This window comes from Episyrphus balteatus, chromosome 1 (genome assembly GCF_945859705.1).
Source record: "Episyrphus balteatus chromosome 1, idEpiBalt1.1, whole genome shotgun sequence".
Taxonomy (NCBI): Eukaryota; Metazoa; Arthropoda; class Insecta; order Diptera; family Syrphidae; genus Episyrphus; species Episyrphus balteatus.
This window is the reverse complement of record NC_079134.1, coordinates 124,251,360-124,272,104: the sequence shown is the minus strand read 5'-3', so window position 1 is coordinate 124,272,104 and position 20,745 is coordinate 124,251,360. Positions and strand designations below refer to the sequence as shown.

The following is a 20,745-nucleotide window of genomic DNA, read 5'->3' as shown; positions in this document are numbered from 1 at the left end:
GTACGAGAACGTCTTAGTTCCTTATTACCCTGTTTTTTCGACATAATCAATAGCCTATAAGCGCATATACAATTTAGAAAAAAAATTATATTCCTTGAAGCTGTTTTTAAATATATTTAATACTGGTGTATAAATTGAACTTCTCAAACATTTTTTCAAAAAAACATGGTATGCCACTAAAAAGAAAATATTATTCGATAGATACAAAAAATGTGTCAAAAAAGATCACTTGTCCGTTTCACCATTGTGAAAAAACCAAATGAAATAAAAAATGCATTTGAAATGAAAAAAAAATATATTGGCCTTACATTAGCTCAAATATTATTTATTTTTTTTTTCAATAATTTTTTTTCATTTGGAATAATTTTTATAGTAATTCAAAATATTTTGATTAGGTACTTATCCAAAAATGATTTTTTTTTTTTGTTAAGTTTTGTTTTTGTTGAAATCGTTTTAGTCTTTTACGAGAAATATTTAAATTTTTTTTTTATTTTGAAGCATTATGTTAAAGTACGCATAAAAATGTTAATCAAATCGTAAGAGCCATTTTTGAGAAAATTAAGTATATACATACACTCCGCTTCAACTGAATAAGCACACAAATTTTCAAAGGTATTTTGCCCATTTTTTCCTAAGATTGAGCTTTCGTGTAACATTTGATGATGTTTACAGTTAGCTTGCGATGTTGAGAAACCAAATCAGAAAGAATAATTCTCAAAGTACCGCTATGGAAAATTGCAGTTTTTTTTTGAGTCAACTGAATAGAGACACGGTCTTTCAAGGTCAATATCTTCGTTGTTTGTGAGAGTTTTGAGGTGATTGGCATACCAAATGAAAGGTTGAAATGTTCTTAGTGAGATTTTGTCATTTAATTAAAATAAAAAAAAAAGTAGTAGATGAAAAGCTTTGAATACTGTCGACAGAGCTAAAATTAATTTGTTAACGGAACAAGTACTGACCGGGTCTGCTATAGCTACCAAAATTGATCGGAGTTTTAGTGTGTTGCCTATTCGTACCTCAAAAATAAAAGTTCGTACAGGAAAAATATGAATTAAGGTAAAAAACGGCAAAAATAGCAGTTAATCGACGAGAAATTTTGAGATCTGCCTCCAATTCATTTGACTCTGGGGCAAAAATCAAACAAAAAGCTGGTGTTTCTGCAAGTGTTTCAACACTCCTCAGAGTAATTAACAGCACGGATCATTTTAACCCATTAAAAGTCCAAAAGAAACCAACTGCAACCAACAGCAAGCAACAATTAGCAACTTTGAGAATTATTCTTTCTGATTTGGTTTCTCAACATCGCAAGCTAACTGTAAACATCATCAAATGTTACATGAAAGCTCAATCTTAGGAAAAAATGGACAAAATACCTTTGAAAATTTGTGTGCTTATTCAGTTGAAGCGGAGTGTATGTATTTCAATTTTGGATGTTATGTCTTTGGTACTGGGCACTAAGGACCAGTTGTACAATTATTTAATCTCACATATTATGTAACTCATAGTTTGGAAGAAAATCTCTTCACTAAAATTAAAGTTCCGATTGAAGATAAATACAAACTGATAGACAGACTAATAGAATTGCGGGATCCAATAAAAATAAAATATATGGAGTTTGGCAAAACAAAAAATTCTGAAGATCTAAAAATTCCAACGAGAGGGAATTTTTAAAAATATATATTTCCCGTAATCAGCCCACCAAAATATATTCACACCATCAAAACCGAAAGGGTAAAACCATTGCAGACTTTGTAATTATTCGTTGAATCTGCTGCAAGTTTTGCTTGTATTAAGCTAATAATAAATAAATAAATAAAAGTTCTCCCCTAACAAGCATTCGTGAAAATATAGAATACGAATAATTATAATTATTTATTTATAATAAATTATTTTCAATAATTATAATTATTGAACAATTTTTTACTTTTTTTTGGCCGTACTTGTAAGAAAACACGTCATTGCAGAATGACGTGATGCATATATATAGTTATTTTGCAACTACATAAGAAGAGTCTACAGATACGTTTTAAGACCCACACTTATCATCAGTTTTTTTTTTTATTACATCACATAAATCATGTAATCCAATATTCTCTGACCACGTCAGAAAATGTATATAAAATATTCTCTAGAATATTGTATAAATTTAACACAAAAGTGACAACTTTTCATCATACAGGTTTTTCTTTCATCGTAGGCTGTTAATTAGTGATATAAAATGCCGTGCCTTTTTTATTGAGTCATAACTGTTTATAATAATTATACGAAATTTCTACAAATATACACTAAAGTCTAATATGGCGCAAAATGTACACAAAATGTTGAAATTCATTGAAGTTAGGTTCGTTGATACAACAAAAACAACAACACATAAAAATAAACAAACAATATCTTTTCAACCCCTGGATGGCTACATTCGTCGTAGTATTTAATCGAAAATGCTATTGAGACTGTTGAATCGAACTCTGTGTAGTGATTAGTCATAAAGTTTGCTCATGCTTGAAATTAGAGAGATACGATTCACCACAACACGTGAGAACTTTTCGATTGAATAAATACAAAAAAACAAAAAAATCTCAACAGATAAGCTTTTGTTATTATTAATATTTTGTTTACTAAAAAATACAAATTTCTTTTCAATATCAAAATGTTTAAAAAAAAATTGGAAAGCAAAAAAAAAAAAAGACCCCAACTGGTGATAAGGAATTAAAAAAAGGTTTCAAATTTATTTCTTTTGTTCGCGTTTAATCTCCTACAAATGACCACATCTCTTCATATTTCAATAAAATAAATTTGAATAAGGGCAAAGGTTCAACCTTTCCTTAAAGAAAAAAAAATTTAAGTTAAAAACTCATTCAATTAACTTAACAATACAAATCATTTCGACATTACAAATGCAACTTCCCGAAAAATAGCTTAATGACACAAACAAAAAACATTTAATGATGCAATGAATGTCCTAAAAACCTAATAAGATTGATTTCCATTAGCATTTTTGTATTTTAATTAGACGATTTAAACTGAAAAAAAAGTATTTATAAGCTGCATTGAAAATGAATGTACATAAGTAGGTTATTCAAAGAACAAAGGCACTAGGCACATCTCCTTTCGTAATAGCACGTCAAGTAGTATTGATTTGAGTTCATTTAAACATCTTTAAGGGATCGATGAGTTAAAAATCTTTGTATGATTTTTCTCAAGAATGTATTTTAAGGTCAAAAGTATAGGTAGCAAAAATAAGCAATGAGATTTTTAAACTTTGTACTTTGTATGTAGAGGGAAGATAATAGGTTTATGTACTTTTTAACTTTCCACTGGACGTTATTGTTTTTACAAAAATGTATGTGTGCGTTAGTGCAATCTACGTTATAAGGAAAATAAAATCACTTTCCAAATAATATGAGGTATACAAATTTCCTCCATGACTTCTCCAACCCCTTTTGACTCACATTTAAATCTTAGCTTGTATCATAATTTAATCAATTTTCTACACCTAAAAATCCACGAAAACAGGTTTATGATTTTTATCGCATTTTTTTAATAAAAAATAATATATTCTTTTTTGTTAAAGAGTACAACAACAAAAATTTGAAAGGATTTGAAACCAGTGATAGTGAATCGTACTAACTATTGCGTCACGAGATATTTAATAGAAAGAATCGAATAGTGTACTTTATTCCTGACCCCAAATTTGTTTAAGAAATTGGTACTCCTCCATCAAAATGATGGTTAAAAATGTCTTTATCTCAGTATACGCTGCTGATACAAAGTTCTTTACGACCGTTTCTTCGACACAAATGTACGTTATCTTTTTTACTCTAATAAAATATACAAACAGTTTTGTCCTATTGACTGTTTGCAAAGTGACTGTCAATTTTTGGTCTAATACATATTTCTTTTGGAAATCGTTATATGACTAAACGCTGGAAATTGGCCTTATTTTTCAGTTCTGTTCTGAACATCCGAATGCTTAGTTTAACCAGCCCAAGTTAATGTGAACATCATATTCATCTCACAAATCGGCCTCTTAAAATTGGTCTGGTCTAATTATGAATTATCCTCGGAAGAACCCTTGATTCTAGAAACTGACAAAGCCTTCAAGGGCATTGTTATCATCAAAAAATAGGTACCTACAGCTCTGTGAAAAAAAAAAAATAGCACCAACCACTTATTGTAGTTTTAAATGAAAGATTTTTTGAACAAAGAATAATTAGAATTTTATGTTACATTTGAATAACATAAGTGAATTTAGAGTACATAATCAAAAAACGTAAGCACTTATCCTTTATAATTAAAATTAAATAAGCTATGCTCATCAAAATAAAAAAATACCACTTTTTTGGTGTGAAAAATAATAGCACCAGCATTCGAAATTCGTAAAAAAAAAACAAATTCTTGGTAAAATAAATAAGTTTTTGATTTGGAATGATATCAATTGATTAATATATATTATATATGTAATTTTAATTTTAAGAAAATGTACTTATGTATATCGTTAGTATTTAACGAAATAAACTTTTCCAAAAGAATAAACTTTTCCAAAAGATAAAATATCTGGTCTTAGAACCTTTATTTTCAAGTACAGCGGGGCAACGTCGTGGTATAAAGTCCACTAATGGTTGACATCGCTGAAGTGGAATATTTCTCCATGCAGCCTGCACAGCTTCCCATAATTACAGCGTGTTTTTCGGCTTGGCTTCAAATACAGCTTTTTTTACATCTGTCCAAAGATTTACGATGGGGTTCAGGTCTGTTGATTCAGCCGGACATTCCATAACCTGAACCCTATTTCAAGCGAAAAAATCTTTTTCTAATTTGCTCGTTTGCTTAAGCTCATTTTACCTGCCGCAGGGCCAACTTGAGAGGCATATTCCATTCAGCGTACTTCCCTCATAATATCAACATAAATTTGAACCTTCATCATGGGTTAACTCCAAAATTAGAGACCAGTACCACTATATGAAAAGCATCCCCATGTGTTATTTTTGCGCCGCCGTCGTGCTTAAAAGTGTATTTTGGCTTAAACTTTCTGGCCTAAAATTTCTTTCTTCATTATGCTACTGAATGCAATAAAAATTATTGCGTTGTGTTATCATCAATAGAGAAGACCGCAATTTGTAAAAAGGTAAAAATGCTACATGGTGCTATTATTTTTCACAGAGCTGTACATCTCGACTTGGACGTTCGGCATCGGCAAAAAAAGATAGGTTACACTACATTCCTCTTAATAACTGACGCGCACAGGCTGCCAGAAATTACGCCAGATTTTGTTTTTGGAAAAAAGCCAAAATAATGTTCATACAAAATCTGGCTTTTTTCGGCAAAAAGCGCAAAACTTTTCAAGGAACATTTCCAGAATTTTTGGCATTTTGTCCAAAAAAATTTCTGGTGCTTTTTTCCATTTCATAAAATAGAAAAAAAGCCAGACGAAAAAAAATTAAAAAAAAAAAAAGCCAGAAACCATCTGGCGTTTTCTTCTTCTTTATTTTGGAAAAAGAGCCAGAAAAAAATTCTGGCGTTTTTTCCTTTTTTGTTTTCGAAAAAGAGTCAGAGGTTTTACATAAATTTGGTAAACAAATAACAGTTATGTTTTTTGTTCAAATTAAAAAAAAAAAAACTTTTCTGGCCTTTTTCCAAAATGAAAATGGAAAATAAACCGGAATTCATTATTTTTAATGCTTTTTTTTTCCAAAATGAAATGTGGAAATTAAGCCAGAACGTATTATTTTCTGGCCTAATTTCCATTTTGTTTTCCAACTCTTTCCATAGCTGTCTGGCACAATTTCCAACATTTCTGCTTTTTTTCCCAAATGATTTCTTGGTGCTTTTTCCAATTTTGACCAAAAGAAAAAATTGATTTATGTCTATGCTTCTTTTCTAAAAAAAATATTAATTTTAAAATTCTTATCTGTACCAAACAAACAGAATTGTGTCATACAATCAATGAGCTACTTTAAATAGAATACCTACCTATTAGCGTACCTATGTTTTTTAATAAAACTTTTGTTTTTTATTTACTCCTCTACTTACGATTTATAACAAATTTGATTCATATAAAGATACAAACACATTAAAGATCGTATGCTTCATAATGGTTATGGATTTTATTGACTTTATAGACTTACATGTTAAAGGTAGGTAACTTTACCTTTCCCAACGATGTACTTGAGATTACTTTTTAGTACGTCTCTTAATTAAATAAGGAATGAACATTCAATCACGTTCTAAGCTAGTGCTGCGAAATAAAAAGCTATACAAAAACAAACAAACGTCAAACCTTGTTTCTTATTTTATTTGAATGCTGCAATAAAATCATTTTTTTTTACAATCACGATTTTATTAGTGGCAAATTTAAATACAAAAAAAAATTAGACGCAATAAAATATATACATTACATATGTATATATATCTACCGTTGATTTGCTTTTAATTAAGGTCAATTTAGAATGCTAAAATTATTTTTTATTACATAAATAGCTGTAATTCATTGTTTCTGTGGGTTGTGGTCACTGCTTGAATTTTAATTAAGTAATTTTAAGATTTAAGGGATCAAATTATTATATTATTGAGATTGAATTTTTGTGAGAAAGTTATTTATTTTTAAATGTAGGAAACTCTTACCAATTAACGTTAAATCATTAGATTTTCTATTTAAAAAAATTACTGCTTCTAGCAAAATCTGATAAATAAGCTTGGGATCAGAATGATTCAAGGTGATTGCAAACACCGACTATATGGTTAGTCGTAAGCGAGAAGTATCCTTCACACCACTTGACCTGCATCAAACAAATTTCAATGGTCAAATGGTCTCAAATAATACATCCAGCTGTTAAACCAAAATTTTGTGTTTCAAAATTCTGTACATATTTTTTTCCTTTACCAAAACATTTTTCGTCTTCCATTTACTGAATTTTGGTATACGAATTTTAAAATTCAAAATTTTAAAATTTAAAAAAAAGCAGAGTTTTGAAAAACAGAATTTTTAATACACTGAATTTAGAAACCGAATGGTACCACACATAGAATGTTGACGAACGAGCCGTTATTATGTATTGCAAAGTTCTCTACGATCAAAGTTTTGTTTATGAATCAATAATTCTATACACCATTATTCTGCTTTACTATTATTCTTTAAATTTGTAATTCTGTATTTCAGAATTGTGTATTTGAATATTCTGTTAATTTATAATTCCGATTTTCTGTAAATATACATATTAGAACTGGAAATTAAAATTCACACCTTTTAACACTAAACAAACAATTTTTCTGGGATTTATAATTCTATATTCCTAAGTTTTGAAATACAGAATTATGGAAAAAAAAATTTTGGAAAACAGATTTTTGAATTTACAGAATTTTGAAATACATAATTTTGAATTTCCAGAATCACAAAATACAAAATTTTGAAACTAGATTTTACAGACTTTTAGAAACGAGATTTTAGCACATACAGAATAATGAAACCAACCCAAAAGTTTGACTTCAACCCTCGATTGATTCCACAAAAAGCAAACGTGAAGTGATCGAAGTGTGATTGACCATTGTTTTACATCGATGATAATGGTTGTCATATTACATCAATGGAGTTTGTTATCGTCATGATGGAAGACTATTTTTTTTTAGACCAGAGTATTGTTGTATTATTAAAAACGAGTTAAACGTATTTGCTCTTATGCTAAAAATTGCTTAGTATATATTAAAAGTTTTTAAAAATTCATAAAAACTAAAAAATATTATGAAATTTAGTTTAAAGTTTCAAAAACGTCTCCTTAAATGGTTTGGCCTCCATACAAAAGATGTCCTATTTAGTACCTATTTCGTAAGTACAATTTACATTGGAGTCATAATTCTATATGTGCCAGAGTTCCTTTTTCAAAATTCTGTATTTTAATTTTTTTAGAAATCCGAAATGCTGTACTTAAAAATCTATAAATTCAAAATTCTGTATTTTAAATTTCTGGAAATTCAATTTTTCAAAATTCTGTAAAATCTGTACATATTTTGATATTTGGGGAATAAAATTCTATAGGTATTTTAATAGAATTTTAAAATAACAGAAGAGCGGAATAATTGAAATCAGAATTATGTTCAAATAGAATTTTTGATGCAAAGACATAACTTGAGAATTTCGGAATATACAGAATTACGTCCCGTTTCCAAAAAAAAAATTCTTTGAACAAATAAAAAGCGCAAATTGAAATTACCCTATATAACCACAAAATAAACCCGTGAGGCAATTAAGTGTATCCTAACTCTCACCATAATTTCAAAAAAATCAAACAGTTTTTTTTTTTGTTAACTAAAGAAAAAACATAAAAAACAAAACAAAGCAAATCCTTTCTAATTGGTGAGCAGATTTTTACAATTCATTTTTATTAAAACAACAAAAATATATTAAAAGATAAAACAAGTTTATGTTTTGATTATGAAATTCTAAAGAACAATACAACACAATGAGGGATGTGTGGTTATCAAAATCAGAATACAAGTCATCTCTTCAAAAAAAAAAATCTGGGTCAACTCAAAAGTTATTGGAAAGATTTCTTATAACCTCAAGTACAAAACAATGCGCCCGACATACAGCAGCGCCAGCGATTCTATTGTTTCTTTTCTTTCTTTATCTCAAAAACCGTGTAGCACACATTTTGTATTAGATACAAACTTACTCTTTATTAATAGCGCAAAAACCAAACCAGAAGCGTAACTAAATTGGCATTGAACTGCGTCGCAAGTGTTGCACAAGTCTTACTTCAAGTCTACATTTATATATTCTCTCTTATAGATAGAGCTTTTGATGTAGAGTAAAGTTTTAAACCCCTTCGACGATGAAAACCCGTTTATAGAATTGAAAGAGAAAAAAAAAAAGATGAACTTTTTGTAAAATGATAGTCGTCCATAGTCGGCTATTTATCATCAACTAGTTTTCACCGCTCACGGGCAACAGTGGCGTTACAAAGCAAATTAGGTCTAGCGGCCAATCAAATTATACACTCCATGTCAGCTGATGTGGGATACATATTGCATAAATGCATACATTGATTTGCAACCGTTTAAATGTTTTCAACAAATCAATAAAATACATCACTAGGTTCCACGTTTTTGTGGAAACATTTAAAAAAATTTGTATTATTGCGTTTTTTTTTTAACGAAATAACTCTTAATTTCGGAGTATTTTACATTTTATTATTGTTTTTATAAATTTTGTATAATCTTTTTCCAAAATTCCTTCTCATTCGGAGGCCACATTTTTTAGTCTTGACATTATTCTTCAGTGATTATATTGTTACTGTTACAGAACTGTTACAAAATTACACATAAGAAGTTGGTTCATTAAAAAACAATAATAATAATTGAAAAGAGTTTGTTGTGTTGTTTAAGCCGAGTTTTACTTTGCTTTCCAAGGCAAACCCCTGAATTCCGGTGAGCATGCCTCAGACTTACATTATGTATAAAGCATCACAACTTTTAACTCTCCTAAGAATACTTTTAACTAGATTTTCAATAATTTTTTGAGAAATATTCCTCCACTAACCTTGGACTCTGGTGCTTTCTTATGCTCTGCTATCTTCCTTTTTTCGAAGGACCAATAGTTTTCGATGGAATTCAAGTATCGGCCTTGTAGTGACCATTTCAATATTTACAAAATTTAATTTTCTACCTAGATCATACAATGATTGTAATGGTGTTTAGGATCTCCAACTTATTGAAAGATGATTTCCTCCATTGTATAACTGTTTTGTTAGACGAATGCGGCAAGAAGTCAAGCAGACAATCGTTATACAAAACTATTCAAAAATTATGTTTTTCAAAAGTCAAGCGGTCAGTACAAGTCTAGATTTGAATGCTATCTTATATGTATGGCCCTTCGTAAAAAGAAAGACTATTATCTTGATATGGTTTTTTATGTACAAAGTCCATAGCCCATAATTTATCTATACTTTTTCATTTATGATGGGACTACAGCGCAGCGCTTTGAACGTCACCTCAAGTCGTTCATCCAGGTCGCTTCATAACTATGCTTCTTGTGCCATGGCTTAACGTTAAATACTTTACGCTGATATTAACTCGCTATGCGTCTATCAGACTTTACTCGCTATTCGTCATTGACAAGCTGGAAAAGTTTGTTGTTGTATTTTCTTTTCCTGCCTACTGACGCAAACCGGAACATAAATCTTGAGCAGGATATGCCTTTCTATTACACCAAAAAAGCTTCCAATCCGCCTGCGAAAAGTTGAGTTTTTGAGTGTTTTATAAAGTGTCTCCTTGTTTCTCCACAATAACATCAAAAAAACAGCATCTAAACAAACAAATTATTTGAACAACTCGAAGTTATACCTGTCGATAGCCATGTTTTGAGCAAGTCTTAATAGGAATTGACTCTAAATGCTGACAACATGTACTTTGTTCTTCCCATCATTTGAAAAAAAGCTTCACTTCAAAGGATGTTTACAAATATCCTTATACAAGATTGTTAATCAAAAATAAAAAAAAACACAAATCGTTGTCCAGTTTTGTTCCTCAACTTGTTAAATAGTTTTATAAATATGACCTCAATCAAATAATACGGATTGTATAGCTAACGAGTTAACCCGTTCATGAAATTAAAAAGTAACTTCAAATAGTATACAAAAACAACAAAATAGGAATTGCCAATTTTATTTCAATTGAGCACCAACTAGTTTGGTGGTAGCGTGGTTTATATATACCATTCGCCGGCTGTGTAAGCGTTTGAATAGCAAAACACCGCTCGCAAAAAAAAACCACATGCAATACCTATACTTACATCACGATTAATAAATTCCTTAAGTGAATGCTTCAATATTCTCAGCAAGCCGTTTGAGAAAGATCAAACTTGTTTTGCTTTGATGGGACAAAAATGTGGTTTGCTTAGAAAATCATTTTTATAAGGTACAAAGTTGTTATTCTACGTAGGTTAGTAAGGTATTTTAAACTATAATTAGAAATTACTTTTGATACTAGATTTCAGCAATATTATATTTCAATCGCACTAGATGGATGTTTTATTTGTATTATTTAGGCCAATTGATTGGATAATGCAAACTATTTAACAACTTTTCCGAGAAATAATGATATAAACAAAAATCTTGCAAGTTTTTAATTACTTTCGAGTTATTGAGAAGTTTTGTAAAAATTGATTGATTCTTAAGTTAACTAACAATTTGTGACTTCGATTTCAACAGCTTTTTAACTTCTTCTTCACTAATATTGCTCACTGGCTGTACAACCGGTTATAAGACCAATACTTACATACGGTGTAGTATAGTATGATGGAACGCACTGGACAAAGCGATAAATTACAACAAACTTTACAAAGTCCAAAAGCCGGCCTGCTAAGGTCAACCCCCTTTTAGATTTATTACACCCCTAGATATCTAAAGCAATCAAGCCACATTACCATTGACGGTTCACAAAGTGAACCGTCTACCAGACCATTTAGCGTGTTCCAAGCATTTCTTAAAATTCTGGCTCAGAGAAAATGTGATATCAAACACGGATATGCGGATCACGATCCAGAGTCCAGACTACGAAACATCTCTAATAGAGATGCCTGAACAGTTCAACATTCATCTCACATGAGTGGAGAAACTTTCCAAAAAAAGGATATACCACTCCTCTACGACCAGAACGGAACTGCAGCATGCAAACTTATGCTAAAGCAAAAACTAAGCTTAGATGCAATTTGATTAATTACTGCTTGTCAAATATTCAAATATGGCCATGTATTGTATAGACTTGAAACGTTCAAAGAGTTTGTTGAATTTAAATCGAATGGATATTACCTCCCCAATAGGTATTCTAACAAAACACTTTTCAATAAGCAGACACGTCAAACGACTACTTGTCGATGACTTCTGCAGGAGCTGCATGGATGAAAAAGAGGAGGAAACAGTTTAACATCTTCTTTGTATCTGCCCTGCTCTCTTCAATAAAAACAAAACTCCAACTTCTGAACTCCAACGTGAAGATACTAGTGATCTAGTGAAAATAGAAGTAATAAGTCTTTCCCTATTCATAAGAAGTTCCGAGTGGTTCGACTAGTCGGTTAGTTACTAGTCATTGTGGTAGTGAGTTAGTCGGGTCATCACCCAACAGCCTTACCTAAATTATATTTTTTGAAACTAACCTTCAAAAATAATTAAAAAAAAAAATAATTCTTGCACGCGAAAAACTAATGCATTACTATTATCCCTGAGTCTGTTTTATCTAAATGTTGATCACATTACCTAGCTTTTTGTGCACCAATTTCGCCGCACTTAAATCATTATTTGCGTACAATAATGAGTCAGAAACTTAGCAATTTTCAATATTTTATGGATAATCGCAATTTAAAAAAAATTAATAAATGCTTTTATTACTAACTTTAATAAATAAATACTTTGCGTGACTAAAATTAGGCAAATTAGATATTTTTACGATCTTTTCTCTTTATTTTTATTTTGGTTGAACCCATCGATAGTATTGGTAATAATAAATCCTCTTTTTGTAATGTTTAATAAATAGTAACGCTAGTAGAGAATAGAGGGAGATAGACACTGAAAAAGAAGTTTTTCCAACGATACCCTTACTAATTTACAAAACTAGGTTCCCAAAACATAATGATCAACAATAGGTAGGTAGATAGAGATGGCGATGGCAGTTCCAAGCCCACTTCACTGGAAAACAAGTCGCTTAACATAAATTAAACATCAACTACCTCACAACACTAGCAACATACGGAGAGTAGCCTAGTGCTCGGAGGCTTTCCTATTTTCACTTTTTCGCATTGAGGAATGAGATCAAGTCTTTGACTATTGATTCTAAAACTGCCCAAAATCTCGTAAAGGCCCTAACTACACTTTTCTTACTTCTGAGTTATAGAGGGAAACTGTAAATCTTATATCGCAATTTCCATATAAAAATGAAAAAAAAATCAAAAGTACATTTTGAATTTTTTGTCGTATTTGAAGACCTAGGCTAAAAAAATGAATGAGGATATCTCAGAGACAATGCCCTAACTCCAAATATGCAAAAAAATCCAATATTTTTTAGTTAGAGCCTTTACGAGATTATGGGCAGAAAAGCTTATCCATGTCACTGAACTTTTTAACAGGACATTGGCATAGAAAGTGGATACCGTCTCTTTTTCCCGCTGGTTCAAATAACTACGATAGTAAATATTGTGCGGTATAACCCAGCTTTTGCCTTTTCGTTGCCTAAAAAAGCAATGTGACCTAAGATGCAGATAAGATTGATCATGAGGCCTCCGCTCAGCATTGAAAGTTCGTATTGAATTCATCAAAGACCAACCAGACACTACATTTGCACAATGCCCTCTTCACAGAGGGCATTCTCACTTCACTTCCTCGACGGGAAGTTGACCATACACATTTTAACAATGTTTAATGTATGTAGGAGTGCAGCAGTCCGTGCGTGTGAAGAACATATCTGAAGGTACTAAGTTCGTTGTATCTCTGAGACCGAAAGGTGACTTCCAACAACCAGTTTCTTTATAGGCAATGAGACCCCATTTATTTTTCAAAAGTTTTTCTACAGGCTTAGAAAGCCTTCTTGATCCGTTCTTTAATGTTTAGCATCCAGCACAATTTATTATTGAGAATGACACCTTGGTACTTTGCACTCGAAAACAATGTTAAGATTTGATCGTTAAACTGAGGTAGAGCGAAGGTAGGGTTTTTTGGTTTTATTTGAGAAAAGCATCAGTTCCGTTTTACTTTGGTAACTGCTCGTACACGAGTTGCTAATTTCTCTCAAACTTGCCTGAATTATTTCTTCCTTTAGCATGGATATAATCCAACCTCTGATATAGTCTTCTTCTTCAAAGATCGCTAAAGGCTTTATGATAGATTCTGTTAGGACATTGTTGAACGTCCCTTTTACATCTAAGTTATATTTTTTGAAGTGGATCTTATTCTAAATTTTTTACGATAAAAAATAATGAATATAATTTTTGTTTGTATTCTTTCAGGTGAATTTCATACTATGTCAAGTGGCGGCTCTATTCCTAGCATCGTTATTTCGATCAGTTTTGCATCCTTCCAGAGTGTCTTCCATCGTCCGACACACATTTGGCCTTTCAGTAGGTCTTGTCTTCGGTTATATTTGCTTCGGACAACAAGCCATTCACATCGCAGGCCTTCCATCAGTATGCTATGTTGTAATACGAACACAAAATCCATCAGTTGTTCAAAAGTAATAATACATACAAATATTTGTTTTAAAAATGTGTTAGTAAAAATTAATTTCAGGGCCGTAATGATAGCAGCTTTGACTTATTTGCTGTGTATACATCTGCATCGTCAAATCTATGACTATGGTTCATGCTCCTTAGACATCACCGGTCCTCTTATGGTTATCACTCAAAAAGTTACTAGCCTAGCATTCAGTATACATGATGGTTTTGTCAAAGAACAAAAGGTAAATATTTATCTTTAATTTAATACAAAATATTAAAATTGAATTAAAAACAAATTTCAGGACATGACTAAGGCTCAACAATATCATTCACTACAAAAGCTTCCATCAGCACTCGAATATTTTTCGTTTGTGTTAAACTTCCAAGGCCTAATGGCAGGTCCATTAGTTTTTTACCGAGATTACATTGATTTCATTGAAGGATATAATTTGCTTAAAAGTCCCACATCAAATGTTAGTACTTCTTCTATACAAACTAGTTGAATTTATTAATCATATTGGTATACATTGCAGGGCAATTTGGATAATGGCAATACAAAAGAAATCATCATTGAGCCATCACCAACGAAAGCGGTTATTAAAAAAGTTATTGGCAGCATGGTGTGTGCGTTTATATTCATGAAATTCGTCAAAGTGTATCCAATAAAAACGCTTAAGGATCCCGAATACGTATCAAGCACATCTTTTCCTTATAATTTGTGGTATATCATGATGGCAACAACGATCATACGTTTTAAGTATTATCATGCCTGGTTGCTAGCTGATGCTATATGCAATAATGCCGGTTTGGGATTCACCGGCTATGATAAGGAAGGAAATCCCAAATGGGATCTCATAACGAATATTAATGTGCTATCATTTGAGGTAAGTTGCATACATGTAGTTGTTTTTTTATTCTGTTTTTATATAATTGTCTGAAAATGTTTTTTTTTTCAAGGATTAACTTTTCATCCTCAATTTGATCCCATTAAGAAAAATTAATTCTAATTAAACATCAATCCAATTTTGTACTTTAGAAACATTTCAGGATTGTAAAAAAGAACAGGCGACATTCCTTAAGTAGAGGATACAAATTTCATAAACAAGTTTGAGGAGGTGCTTGCTTATTTATTAGTACCTTTCTAAAACGCAGTAATGTATCTAACTGATTAGTCATTCTTTCTGCCTTGAACCCGATTCTAGTCTTATCGATCTTTTCTGTGTTGTTGAATACTTCAGTAATTTTTTGATCGTTCATGATTAACCGTTTTAGCAAGAAAAAAGGAGCTTCACTTCTACAGACGCCTTTTCCCCCTCATTTAGTTTATTATCCAGTGATGTATTTGCTGTTTTCATTAAAATTCAAATCTACCAAGTATTTTGCGAGGCTTAATATGTTAAATCGTTCTTCATAGAACGCAACAAAATATAGCTAAATAACTCTTTTGCAGCCTGTTCTCATCCATGTTCAAAGTGTTCAATATGTAATTTACCAAATTTCAAAATGTATAAAGAAAGAAAGCCCATCTTGATGTGAAAGTGATCTGTAATACTTGTTGGAAGGGTAATTTTTTTCGTTAGAAAATATTTCAGAAGCTGTGTGGCACAGCATATTATAACAGTTTTTTTTTTTTAATATGCGTATATTTTAGTTGAGTTTCGCGCATTTACAAGGAAAGTTATACTCATTTCTGGAAACGAATAATCATGATAAAAAATGCAAGTGGAATTGTATTCATAAAAGACATAATAATAAGACTGCGTTTGTTTTTAAACTATTCTTTTTATTAAAATATAAAGTTAAAATCGGTTTTAACGATATCGCTTATAACGAAATATCGGATATTCCGAACTAATATTTTAGCCCGACAACAGGATCATACTATTCAACACAAAATAATTCATTCTAACTGTGAAAGTTCTTGATAAACTCAACGAATTTTTCTTGCTTGGTGGCATCTTGTTAAGTTTGTTCACATTTTTTTTTTTTTTTTTAATTATTTTACTGGTATTTTTTATTGTGTCCTTCTTTTTCTCTATTTTTATTTAGTTAAATTCTCTTAAATATCAAAATAAAACAATTCAAAATATTGTCAGAATGAGAGTTAGACTTCGGGGGCGATTTCTCAGATTGGTACAACATACATATTTTCCTTACATCATACTCATCCTAAAAATTTCTGTTTAACAGATTTTATTAGAAAATTTGATATGTTTTTTATTTATTTGTTGTTATTCATTGCATTGCATTCATTCATAGCATATCATTTCTTGTCCTATATCTAAACAATAAAGGTTCATATGAAAAACTTTTTTGTCATGCTTCAGGACAACCTGGCTATTTGAAGAGATCACTAATAAATTCCTACCTAACAATTGTTCGGAACCATGCTTTTTGCAAAGGAGTCAGTTACTTTAATTCCCTGATCTTCGAATAACGACTGCGTTATTTTTTGTTCACAAGTTTATTTAGCTTGCTCTCATAACTGCTTACTATCTGGAAGCAAGTGTGTTTGAACCTTTGAACTATCTGATAGGATGCCGATGTTTAGGTTTTGATATTTTTTTTTTATTTTGCTCTGCCCATTTGCCTTTGGTGTTTATTTTTTATTGGAATTTGCTAGTGAAATGTCCCATCGGAATAGACATTTAAGTTCTAGGGCCAAAGATTCCTGTAACAGTCCCATCAACGATTCTCGATCCATCAGTCTACCCGTTGATAGCGTTTGCAAAAATTGGAAAAACTCATTCAATTTATCATTACGAACGGACTCTGGATTAATTTTTCGAGATTCGTAGCACATTTTCAAATACAATGGATAAGTTTGTGTTGACTTACATATAAAAAATTAAATTTAAAAAAAAATAATAAAACTTTTACTATATTTTTTTAACCATAGTTTGCATCAAACTTCCGTGATGCTATTAACAACTGGAATATCGGAACTAATATTTGGCTCCGAACTACAGTTTATGACCGGGTACCTAGAAAATACGGCACCATACTTACATTTGCTCTAAGCGCCGTCTGGCATGGCTTTTATCCTGGTTACTATTTAACTTTTGCCACAGGCGCAATTTTTGTCACAGCAGCACGATCTGTAAGTTTAGTTTATTAATTAAAATATCTCATCTGAAAAATATTAATAAAATATATTTAATCTATTTCAGGCTAGACGTATGTTCCGTCATAGATTCCAGAGAACTCAATTTACAAGAATGTTCTACGATATTTTAACATGCGTTACAACTCGTATATTTATGGGTTATGCAACTTTTCCATTTGTTCTTCTTGAGTGTATGGTAAGTATTTAACAATATTTTTTTTATTTATAAGCTTATTCATATTTTATATATTTTTTTTTTAACAGGTCAGTGTAAGATTGTACCTGAAACTGTTTATGTGCCTTCATATTATTGCGATTGCTACTTTTGTCATATTGCCAAAACTCATTCGTGGCGATAAACCTTCAAAAATCCCATCGAATATTACATCGATTGTGGACAATGGCAATACAAATCAAAATCATCATCAATTAACAAACAATGATCTCATCCAGCAGAAGTTGTCGGATGCTTTGGCTGCAACAGATTCAAATGCCAAATTAGTTGACACTTCAGGCGATTCATCATCATCACACATTATTGCTAAGAAACGATTTATAATATCTCCTGACCGACAAATCTCTACAACAGTACCAACAGCTCTAGCTGCAATTAGCATTGCACACGATCAATGTGAAATGGATAATTTGTCCATTAAAATTAAAGAAAAAATCGACATGGAGACAAAAAATATCGAGGAATTTATTGATAAGACTGTTAACGAAACGGTGTCTGGCATCGTTGAGTTTAAAAACGATTTAATGCGCGACAGCGATAAGATATTCATATCAAAAGATGGTATTCGTAAACGTATCATTGGTGCAAATGACAACAACAAAGGTGGTTCCGAACGTGTCGATGCATTCCTTAAAAAGGAAATCGATGCTATTAATGCTGTTGTACAACAGGCTAACGTTTTGCCTGTTGTCTTAAGCAATGGTCATGCCAAATAGTAATTACTTAAACATGACTGTTCTCTTTTTTAAAACATACAAGACCATACAAGTAATTCTAAACCTTAGTTGCTGTTTAAGCTACCGCTTAACAAAACAAAACATAAAATACTTATTCACAAAACGCCTTTTGCCACACTACATTAAATACCTTTAACAAAAAAAAAAATACACAATTTACTAACGCACGAATATATTTATACATAAAGTTGAAAAAAATAACACTATCACACTGATTTTTAAACAAAACGTCGTCGCAGCAATGTTTTTTTATACCTTGGAGACACAAAAAAGAAAACAAATGATATTATAATAGTTATTTTTATTAATGAAAATTGTCTAGATTATATTCACAGATTTTTAAGCTAACGATGAACAAATTAAATAAGAAAATAAAATACAAAACAAAAGAAAAAAATATTTTATTTAAAGAATTGTAATGAGAACAAGTAAAATGGTTTTTGTATGAAAGAATGTAGAATTTAGAAACTAATCTGTACAATTTATAATTTTATTTATGTAAAACTCTTCTTATTGGGCTTTAAATTCTAAAATTTTATTTATATATGTATATTGTATAGTGATGTTTATGTCTTAAAAAAAAAAGAAAAAGTTTATAATAATTATTGATTATATTTTTTATTTTGTACAATATTAATTTTCTTTCATAACGTAAGAAAATCAACATCATAATTTGTAAGAGTTCAAAATTGTAATTATAATTTTTGACTGCATTGAAAAACAAAAGGAGATAAATGAAAGTGCAACTGAGTTCAACAATGTTAAAGTGTGATAGTTCAATCAAATAGAGATTCATCTTTTGAACGAGTAAGGTAAGAATTCAAAAGTATCTTAATTTTGACATTAAATAAGTTGGTTCCATAACTTCTAAAAAGCTTTTGGCGTTTTCCACAAATACAAAAAAAAACTACAATGATTTTGACTGCAAATCCAAATTCCGTCCGCATCCTGGCATGATTTGTGTGGTAAAGTGCGTTATGCATCTTATCGAGTTAAAAATTATATTGGTCTCTTATAATTAAGAGTAATAACATATACTTGCCGAATTGAAAGGTCTTGCAGGTCAAAACATGGCAGTTTCGACATGCAGCGTGTTTCAAGTTTAGAAGCGATAAACGCGAGGCATTTTGGTTAAAGTCTTGTTTTTTTTTTGTTGTGTTGGTTGACGAGTTAAGAATTTTGTTTGCCATCAAAACAAAAATAATGCTTATTATTATTGTTCTTTTGGGAAAAGGTTGACAGTTCCCAGAACGTCCGAAGGCATATTAAAAAAACTTCTAATAATTCAAGAAAATTAGTCAAAATGTATTCTGTGGTCAATTGTAATAATAGAGTTAAATGTCAAGTTTAGTATTAAATTAAAGGTAGTTACGTATATAACTCAATTTTAAAGTTCAAGTGACCTGAACTCCAAAGCGTTTCGCCCAGGTACGACAGTAGGTTCATCAGTTAGATTTTTCTTCGTAGTAACGTATACTTATAAAAATCAGAATCTTTGTCTGTATTAATATTAGAAGTGCTCATCCCTTCTAATCTTCCAACAAGATTTAGGACTAATTCTTTGAATGAACATCCACAGCCGCCCTTTTGTCTAATTTTTGGAAAAGCCTTTGAATTATGTATGATTTGAACTACATGGAGAAATTTTCGAATACTTGATCGACCTCACTAAGAGGTGTACTATCCCGGTTCTTCTTAAAAGCGAAGAGCTTTTGAACGTTTGGTATATCGTTTTCAATCTCATTTTTGCTATCGACGAAGTGTGTGATAGTTGGAGCAAAAACTCTCTATCGAATAAATTTATCATATAATTGGATAGTTTCGTTGTAAAAATAACTTTAAATAGAGTTTCGAAACTAATGATCAAGCACAGAATGGCTAGCACAAATGACCAACCACTCAAGACCCTACGGTTTTTAATTCGTTTCTCTTACGGATTCACTCAAAAAATTCAGAATTATGATATACAGATTTGAACAAATTGGACCAAGTAAAAAAAAACTTACTTCGAATTCCATATTAAGTCTTCCTTTTCGATGGCACTTGTTGCCGTTAGATATTAATTTTTTTTTTTTAATTTCGTATTTTTATTTTATTTTGATACGAGAGTTTCTTACAAATCTTATATTGATTTTATTATAAGACAAGAACAAACATCACAAAGCATTATTTACCTTTATTTTGTTTATTATTAAAATTAGGAAGAAGAAAAAAGCCAAAATTTATTGTTTTTGTTTTAAAAGTAAAACAAGGGACTCAAACAAACAACAACAAAAAAAACAAACAAACACATACTATTTAAAAATTTAAAATTAAAAAAAAAAAAACTTTGACTACAATTTTGTCCCAATTTTTTGATGACTATGAGACATAAAAAAAAACAACAACAAATAAATTACATATATCATTATTTTGCCAATAAAAAAAAAATACAAAAATAAATATTCTAAAATATATGAGTGTACTTAAAAAG

General features: G+C 30.7%; 1 protein-coding gene across 1 annotated transcript in view; it reads left to right on the top strand.

Annotated features, from left to right (window-relative positions):
* The window catches only part of LOC129917175 (lysophospholipid acyltransferase 6), a 44,982-nt gene extending 25,494 nt beyond the window's left edge, over window positions 1–19,488 (top strand). Inside the window, exons 2-8 of the mRNA XM_055997598.1 lie at window positions 13,988–14,211; window positions 14,268–14,436; window positions 14,497–14,667; window positions 14,728–15,078; window positions 17,094–17,294; window positions 17,365–17,496; window positions 17,565–19,488. Coding sequence (XP_055853573.1) covers window positions 13,988–14,211; window positions 14,268–14,436; window positions 14,497–14,667; window positions 14,728–15,078; window positions 17,094–17,294; window positions 17,365–17,496; window positions 17,565–18,251 — 1,935 coding nt within the window. The 3' untranslated portion in view covers window positions 18,252–19,488. The remainder of the gene's footprint in view (window positions 1–13,987; window positions 14,212–14,267; window positions 14,437–14,496; window positions 14,668–14,727; window positions 15,079–17,093; window positions 17,295–17,364; window positions 17,497–17,564) is intronic.
* Window positions 19,489–20,745: the final 1,257 nt, after the last annotated feature.